Source organism: Bidens hawaiensis, unplaced genomic scaffold (genome assembly GCF_021521415.1).
Source record: "Bidens hawaiensis isolate Kalapana, Puna unplaced genomic scaffold, B.hawaiensis_p1.1 tig00002306_1, whole genome shotgun sequence".
NCBI classification, from domain to species: Eukaryota; Viridiplantae; Streptophyta; class Magnoliopsida; order Asterales; family Asteraceae; genus Bidens; species Bidens hawaiensis.
The window spans coordinates 2,278,201-2,287,414 of NW_027491123.1; the positions used below are offsets into that span (position 1 = coordinate 2,278,201).

Consider the following 9,214-nt stretch of genomic DNA (forward strand, 5'->3'; position numbering starts at 1 on the left):
GGAGTTGTATTCTTTGTTGGAGTTGTGCTCATATTTATGGTGAGAGACCTACTCTTTGCAACATGGGTTGTAATATTACATTTTATGGTACACTACTTGCTAAGGGATGAGGCACCTGATGGTGATAAGATGAATGAAGACATTGTTGGTGTAGTTAGGGAACGTGAATGGTACCCTCCGTGGCGTGTAACTAAAAAAAGCTCCGAATGTCAAGGAAGATTCGAGTGGCATCCCCGTGGTATTGTGTGACAATTTATCCAAATATCATTAGAGGAACTAAGTGGCGTGCACCATGGAACGGGCTGAACCAAAGAGTATGCGGATGCTGCAGTTTATTTTATTTTAATTTCTTTTGTGATTCTTGGGGTCAAGAATCGTTTAAGGGTGGAGTATTGTTACGTGTCATTTTTAGTTTATTGGGGTTTTAAGTAGTTTGCATTCTATAGGGGTAATATGGGTTGTTTTCTATTTGTTTGAGGGCTATATTTGTAACTCTAGTTTTTATATAATGAATATCACCTACTGGAGGGTATCCAGAATTTGAGTCAATTTCTTCTATCTCTTAGCTTTCTTTTCTCTATAAGGTTTCTAACCTTATCACCCAGTAAGCATTGCCACGCGTCCCCTCCTTTATTAGAGCCAATTGAGTCGGCTTATCGACAGTAGGTTAGTGCTCCTTCCTTCATAGCCCCAATAATGTGTTGTTAGGTGTAACATGAAAAAGTAATTATATTAACAATAAAAGCCATAGGCAAATGGACAACTTGACCTCCCTCATAGCCCCAATAATGTATTGCCATGATGAGTAAATTGAATGTAGGCTAACCATAGCCTTTTCTATTAAATACATAAATCTCCTATTGCTTTGACAATCATGCTATTTGGAGTCAAATATCTAACAAGAAGAAAAGAATGACATGCAACATTTTTTACGAAACAATAAGTGACAAAAATTTCATAACTTTAAAACTGACAAGTAGAGTAGAATACAAAGAAAGACAAGGAGCTTTGTCAGCATGTAACTCACCTTATACTCACTCTTACATTAGGCGAAAATTTACATAAATATACCGAACGATCAATAAAACAACAATCTTTAATCGGGTATTAATAGTTAACAACACATTATATATGTTTAATTTACAGTATGTTAGCTTTTATTACTCAAATCAAGAAGAAAGCGCAAGCTCAGCCCAAGCTAACGAGGATGCCTTGAGCTCTGAAGAAACCGATGTGTCAATTTTGCTTTCCAAAATCGCGTACAAATCTTGCATTGATACTTGATCACGAGGTCTTAGATGAATGCTGATTGAAACTACTTCACATATCACCTTCAGATCTTCCTCGCGAAAATGTTTTAGTGCAGGATCAACAACAGAAGCCATGTCTTCGGGTTTTTCAAGATAATCTTTAGCCTGTCAACCCATTCAAAGATTACAAGTTATAGAAATGAAATAATTTGTGGTTTTTTAAACAGGGATTGTGTCTTTTTCACTTAAGGTTTAACAAAACTTATTCAAAATTTGATTTTTTGGGGTACATGTATAATTACCAAACTATCCCTACTTCTGGTTATTTAAGTCGCAATGATCACTTTGAAAAGGCATATCTAAACAACCTCTAAACTTGTCAAAAGATTATTGAATATGAAGGAATTTATGGTGGTTGTGTCATTTTTGCTAAAGTTACCACTTTTCGACTTTCCGAGCAAAATATAATTCAAGAGCATGTACAACATTGCATGCACAAAGTACAAAATGCAAGAGTTCTTACCCAATCCACCAGGCATCCTTTATCCTTGCAGAGTGGCGGTCGTCCACTGATTATTTCCAACAAAAGAACGCCAAACGCGTAAATATTACCTTGGATGTCCAGCTGGCGTCCTTCCAAAGAACTTGGGAGAACACAGAGAGCACCCTCGTTGCTAATGCACCGCGAGTTATTTTCTGACCTTGTAAGAATTGTTTTCCAACTTTCAAAATCAACTAGCTACAAGAACACGAAAAACACAAGTCAATCAAACGTCCGCACAACAGTAACGGGCTTGGGCCAAAACAACAGTTTTTTAGTATGGGGTGAAACGACCCGGAAAGTTGTCATTTCAAAACAAAAAGTTAAATAATTAGTGGGATATATATGCCTACAATAACTAAATTGTTACAATAATATTCTAAAGGTTTTGCATAATACAAATTAGCAGGCTGTATGCACTACTAATTCTTTGAACGGTTTTTAACAGTTTGGACCGTTTTCTTTTTAGCTAAATGTTCAAATTCAACTCAAAAGTCAAAACCCATTTGAGATAAAACATAACCCATAGTTTGAGTATTCCATGCTACATATGAAACAAAGGGCATGCTTAACAAAACAGAAAGAGATACAAATAATGATATAAATAAACATACAGATATAGAAAATAGCATTATACCTTAGGTGAAAAATCTTCTGTCAAATATACCGCACTAGAGTTCAACTCTGATATAGTGAACGGCGGTTCAATTTCCGTGTGAAGATACTTTAGACCTTTTGCAATGCCTAAAACAATGTTCATTCTTCTTGTCCAACTTAGTTGACACCCTTCTTCATCTAAATTTTAAAAAGAAAATCAAAATGTTATAAGTTATAACTTTTATCCTATAATAATAATAATAATAATAATAATAATAATAATAATAATAATAATAATAATAATAATAATAATAATAATAATAATAATAATAATAATAATAATAATAATAATAATAATAATAATAATAATAATAATAATAATAATAATAATAATAATAATAATAATAATAATAATAATAATAATAATAATAATAATAATAATAATAATAATAATAATAATAATAATAATAATAATAATAATAATAATAATAATAATAATAATAATAATAATAATAATAATAATAATAATAATAATAATAATAATAATAATAATAATAATAATAATAATAATAATAATAATAATAATAATAATAATAATAATAATAATAATAATAATAATAATAATAATAATAATAATAATAATAATAATAATAATAATAATAATAATAATAATAATAATAATAATAATAATAATAATAATAATAATAATAATAATAATAATAATAATAATAATAATAATAATAATAATAATAATAATAATAATAATAATAATAATAATAATAATAATAATAATAATAATAATAATAATAATAATAATAATAATAATAATAATAATAATAATAATAATAATAATAATAATAATAATAATAATAATAATAATAATAATAATAATAATAATAATAATAATAATAATAATAATAATAATAATAATAATAATAATAATAATAATAATAATAATAATAATAATAATAATAATAATAATAATAATAATAATAATAATAATAATAATAATAATAATAATAATAATAATAATAATAATAATAATAATAATAATAATAATAAATTGAAGGCAGGCCCGGGGGCAGGGTGCGGTTGGACTTACAATGAAGGTGTTCATACAAAGTCCCGTTTGACGCGTATTCAAACACTAACATTCTTGTAAATGGAGTACTATCTATACAATATCCCAACAGTTTGCCTGTGTTCTCATGATTTAGCCTTGCTAAATCTGCCACCTGGATAATTTGTAAGAATTTAAGCAGCAATAAAGACTTTAACAGGTAATTAGTTCTCATTTCAGAACCGTTCAGGAAAAACAAGCTCCAACTGGTCAAACGGGTCAATTTATAGGGAGGTGATTTGCACTCAACAAAAAGTAATCCATACACAGCAAAGAAGAGTTATTTGACGATTTTACCTTTACACCATAAGAAAAGAAAAATAAAAGTGTATAATATATGTTGGTAAAATCGTCAATAAACAACTTTTTATTGTATACAAACCTTACAATATAGTTTTTGGAATTTTATTTAATATATTAACTATATATAAAATTTAAATTGGTAAAAGACTCATTTACCAAAAAAAAGGGCTTCAAATGGGTCAATTTAAAGGGATGTGATTTGTAACCAACAAAAATCAATTCATACACACAAACAAGTGTTATTTGATGATTTTACCCTTACATCATAAGAAAGGACAAACAAAAGTGTTTAATATACAAGGGTAAAATTGTCAAAATACAACCTTTGACCAAGCAAAAACAAAACACGTTGAAAATCTTGCAAACGTGAATTCGAGTGCTTTCAACCTCCTAAATCATTTTATGTAAAAGGTCAAATTATATTACTAACTTGTATATATTTGGAATCATAATTAATACATTAAGTGTTATATAAAATTTAAAAGGGACAACCCAACCCACACGATTTTGACCCAAACATGTATTTGCTTTACCTCCTTTTGATAATAAAGCTCAAGATAACCACTCGAATGCTCTTCTTTAACACAAAGAGAAATAACCGCAATTTCGGGCCCACCTTTCATGTTTCCTTTATAAACTAAACTATCTGACGATGACCCGATAATATTACTAAAATCTTCACACGCTACTTCAAGCTCATGTCGATTGTATTTCGTCACATCCTTCAACATATTAGGATCTACACACACCAACAAACATGAATAACAAACGTCTTATTGTAATATTTATTATGATTTTTTTTTCATTAATAACTCCTCACCCGTGTAAAATGCCATGTGGTCCTTGTCACTTGCAGATTTCTTCCAAGGAATAATAATTGAAGATTTGTTTTTGCATCTATGAAAAGTTGTGAAAATGGCAACTAAAAAGAGAGAACCGACCATTACTCCTGTCACTATTTCAAGAGCTAAAAGCCATGATGGCTTTGAATCCGAAGCTTGCTGGGTTTGTCCAGCTGTCGGTGGAATGTGTTTCGTCTCTCTGGTTTTATGCTTAGCTGGTGGAGCACCGCCGGCTGTACACAAAAAATGTACAATTACCAAATTACCCCCAATCTGAACTAGGATGCTAACTACCATCTATTACAATTGGAGGATCAAGATAAGGTCAAATATGGTTCATGCAAGAAAATAATTCACAAACAAAATTTAAGTTTATATATGAAAATTACCAAACTACCCCTAATCTCAACTAGGATATTAACTACCATAGCCTACACTTGGAGGATCAAGATATGGAAAAACATGGTTCAAGCAAAGAAAATAATTCACTTAGGTCGCGCTCGTTTCACAGAATGGAATGGAATGGAATTGGAATTGGAATTTGTATAGGATTTGGAATTTGAAGAAATTGGATTTGGAATCTGAACATTCCAATAGGAATTGGAATTTGAAGGATTTGAAATCCAATTCCATTCTTGATGTGTTCGTTTGACAAATGAATTGGAAACGGCTTCTTTTTTTAACGAGAAAAGCGGCGGAAACATTTTAGTTTTTTTAAATTTTTTGTTTTTTATTTATATTTTGCGTTATGATTTCTTTTATTATTATTTTTTTTGAATTTTTTGTTTTTTTATTTATATTTTGCGCTATGATTTCTATTAAGATCAAAAACCCCTCAAAAAAATATTCAAAAATAATAATAAAAATACATAACTCAAAATATAAATCGAAAACAAAAAAAGTAAAAAAAAACCAAAATGTTTTATTCGTTGTTCTCGTTAAAAAAAATAATAAAAAACAAATAAAAATAAATAAATAAACTCGAGGAAAGATTCCAACGAATTCACTTGATATCCTCCACATTTTGGAATGATTTAGAATCCTTTTATTTATAGGAATTTGAAGGAATTGAATTCCAATTCCAATTCCTTGACAACCGAACACACCAAAATGGAATTAAGATTTTCATTCCAACGAAACAAACACCCCATGTCATGGGATTTTAATTCCAATTCCTTTGAATTCTCACAAATTCTGTGAAACGAACGCGCCCTTAGAGATTTAAGTTTATATATGAAAATTACCAAGCTACCGGAATCCGAACTAGAATATTAAGTACCATAAATTACAATTGGAGAACCAAGATAAGGTAAAACATGGTTCATGCAAGAAACATGGTTTCAAAAAACAATATCCTATGCTGATTTTCTAAATATACAAGAATTCATTTAATTAACCACATAAAAACATACCGCATTGTTCAGCTGTTCGTTGCTTGATATCTTTATATGGTAGGCAGTTCCCCTGAAAGCTCGTCCTGCCAGGATAATAAAGAAAATGAGTGAACACACACACACACACACAATATGCAATATATGGAATACAGAAAGAGAGAATGATACACACACACACATACCTAGGAAGGTATCCCAAGCATTTAGGTATGCTTCCAACAAGAAAGTTGTATGAGAAATCTGCAACTTTTAAGGCAGACGAACGACAAAAACCGAATCTTGATACATTTGAAGCATACCTAATTCAACACAATCTTCATATAAGATGTATATACTGGAATGGCTAATAAAATTCGCTCAAGAAACTTATTAGATTTATAGTGTTATTAAATATAGCGACATTAAACAGTTTACTTACATCCCTTGCGTGTTGGAAACAACTGAAGCATTGGCACCCGGAACGTTGCCATGCAACTTATTTCTGTCCAACCGAAGTTCTTGAAGGTATTTAAGATTGCCAAGCTCTGCAGGCAGTTGACCGGTCAACCCATTCGACTGCAGGTTTCTGAACCAATATAAAGAGGCTTCACACATAAGAGAATTTCTCATAAAGATTCAAAAAGAACAATTTTTTTTATCAAAATAATGAAGAAAACTTACATTATAACAATGTTAACCAAATTACTGATTTCGTGAGGGATAGGCCCGGATATCTGGTTTATCCCCAAATCCAAAATTTTCAGGTTCTTTAGTGATCCAATTTCTTTTGGTATTGAACCTATGAGTTTGTTGCCATGTAAAATCCTACAAGCAGTCAAGCACAACCATTTTAATTTCAAGTTTTGATTTTTATTATGTTCTTGAAGGTGAAATAAAATGTTGCAAGGAAACATACAATTCTTGTAAGGAAGCAAGCTGAAAAAGTTCACGAGCAAGAAAACCCGTTATAGATGAGTGAGAAATATTCCTGGAGAAAAAAAAACAAAAAACATTAAAAATAAAAGCCTATTAGATTCATTGCTTTAATAATACCAAGCCATATAAATTGATGTACCAACTTTCATCTCACAGTTAGAAGCCTATTTGCAAAAATGTTTATTCAACAATAATCCTCTAATTGCGTTTAAGTTAAAACATCCACTTCCTATAAAATGCTATATAGAGCTTGGTTTTAACACACCTAAGGTAAGACATTACTTTATGTACAACCAAATAAGCTTTATGTACAACCAGAAGTTGCGTTCTCTCTCGTCTCTTTTATACATATTAATCTTTTTCTCAAGTAAACCATTCATACTTACTCACCCCTTTGATTGTTTGCATATCAGTCTCCTACAAACCTTAAATATTGACCAACTTCTGACCCAGATTTGCATATCACACTCCTCGCAAACCAAGACTCTAAAGTTACCATTTTTAGAAATTTAATTAAAATTACCTACTTGTTATTGTAATAATGATAATTTCTTGATGTTGTTCATTTTGGTCCTAAATTTCCTAAAATTCACATATCCAACTGTCAGACAAGTTCATAGAGATTGAGTCAAACTTGTCTACTACACTCACAAATGTTAATTTCAACTGGACTGAAAATATAAAATAATAAAAGAAAAGTCAAAGAGACAACTTCTTACAGCTTTGTCACTTGATTTCCAGAACAAGAAACACCAACCCAGTTACAAGGATCTGAATCAAGAGCATTCCAGGTTGATAAAACCAATAATGGGTCATCAAAAATGCCTTCTTTGAACTTTGAAAGAGCATGAACTGCAAAAAAAAAAAATCAAGAATTATAACATACCCACAAAAAAAATAATCATTTTCATTAAAAATTGTACATTTCTCACAACATTGCTAATAAGATCTTAATTCAAGATTATAAAATATAAAAATCAAGAAAGAGCATGAACTGCAAAAAAAAAAATCAAGAATTTTAGCATACCCACAAAAAATAAACATCATTTTCATTAAAAATTGTACATTTCTCACAGCATTGCTAATAAGATCTTAATTCAAGATTATAATATATAAAAATCAAGAAAAAGCATGAACTGCAAAAATAAAATAAAAAAATCAAGAATTTTAACATACCCACAAAAAATAAACATCATTTTCACTAAAAATTGTAAATTTCTCACTACATTGCTAATAAGATCTTAATTCAAGATTATAAAACATAAAAAGATAAAGATTTTTATGGATTTGAAAGTAAGTTTTTCAAGATCTACATAAGACTACAAATTTAAACTATACCTTCAATTGGTTGAGTAGCATCACAAGCAGCTATAACAATTCCCAAAGTAATCAAGAACAGTTGAAATGGAGTTGATCTCTTCATCTTCTTTCTCAACAACACCAAGAGCTCATCAAAGCAGAAGTCTTGAAGAAATTACCCAAAACCCCATTAAAATTTCAAGAAATGAAGCAAGAATTTGAGAAGAATGGTTAAAAAAATAATCTTTTTCAAGTAAACTGAAGTAGAATCAAAAGGGTATTCAAATCTGTGAATGTTTAAGAAGCCTAAAATCAAATCAGAGTAGAAATCTCAGTAGGTGAAGTATAAAGATCAAAGCAAACCCCAGTATAAGAAAACTTGGATTCAAAGACAAGTTTTGGTGGCAGACTGGCAACACTACTTCAAGAATTTATATTTTTATAAATTTTATGAGATAAAAATAGAATCACAGAGTAGCAAGCTTGAAAAATCAAAAATAGGGAAATGCAAAGGAATTTTGTAAAGTGGAATGTTTTGTTTCTTTTGGTGTTTTAATTGAAGGAAAAAGTAAATAAGGTGATCATTTTCGGTGGGTTTTCTTTTTATTTTTATTTTGGTGGGGGGTGGGTTGGATTTGGAGTGCCTTAGCAGGCTTTTAACCTTCAAGTGCTGGTCAATGATTATTGTTTTTGTAATAACAAATTAATAGTTTGTGTATTTAAAATAATACATAAATTAATAATTGATAAAAGTAGATATTTAACAAGTATATTGCTTCAATATACAATTTGGGGAAAACTCAACCACCTTGATTAGTACCAAAACCCTAATTAAAGGTTTCATAATTGCTACAGAGGTTGAACTTGTGAAGAATTCAATGATTACTTGCTCAAATAGTCAAAGGGTTGGTTCATTGGATTCACATGATTTTTAAGATTATGTTTTTTCAAGT

General features: G+C 29.7%; 1 protein-coding gene across 1 annotated transcript; it reads right to left on the bottom strand.

The window, feature by feature from the left end:
- Positions 1–1,049: 1,049 nt before the first annotated feature.
- On the bottom strand, positions 1,050–8,718 carry LOC143616520 (putative LRR receptor-like serine/threonine-protein kinase At1g63430). Its single transcript, XM_077089331.1, has 13 exons — positions 8,301–8,718; positions 7,682–7,814; positions 6,943–7,014; positions 6,708–6,851; positions 6,466–6,612; positions 6,230–6,346; positions 6,066–6,130; positions 4,632–4,886; positions 4,345–4,550; positions 3,491–3,623; positions 2,429–2,586; positions 1,774–1,989; positions 1,050–1,415 (listed from the first exon to the last, which is right to left on the bottom strand). Exons 1-13 carry the CDS (start codon positions 8,383–8,385, stop codon positions 1,170–1,172), a joined length of 1,977 nt encoding a protein of 658 aa, XP_076945446.1. The 5' UTR covers positions 8,386–8,718; the 3' UTR covers positions 1,050–1,169.
- Between the last annotated feature and the right edge of the window lie 496 nt (positions 8,719–9,214).

Excerpts from the sequence above, each read along its gene's own strand:
- LOC143616520 (XM_077089331.1), bottom strand. The coding sequence starts at position 8,385 with ATGAAGAGATCAACTCCATTTCAACTGTTCTTGATTACTTTGGGAATT. Across the intron at positions 6,347-6,465 it reads GTTTCCAACACGCAAGGGAT|GTATGCTTCAAATGTATCAA; the intron begins GTAAGTAAACTG and ends GTGTTGAATTAG. Across the intron at positions 1,990-2,428 it reads CAGAAGATTTTTCACCTAAG|CTAGTTGATTTTGAAAGTTG; the intron begins GTATAATGCTAT and ends GTGTTCTTGTAG.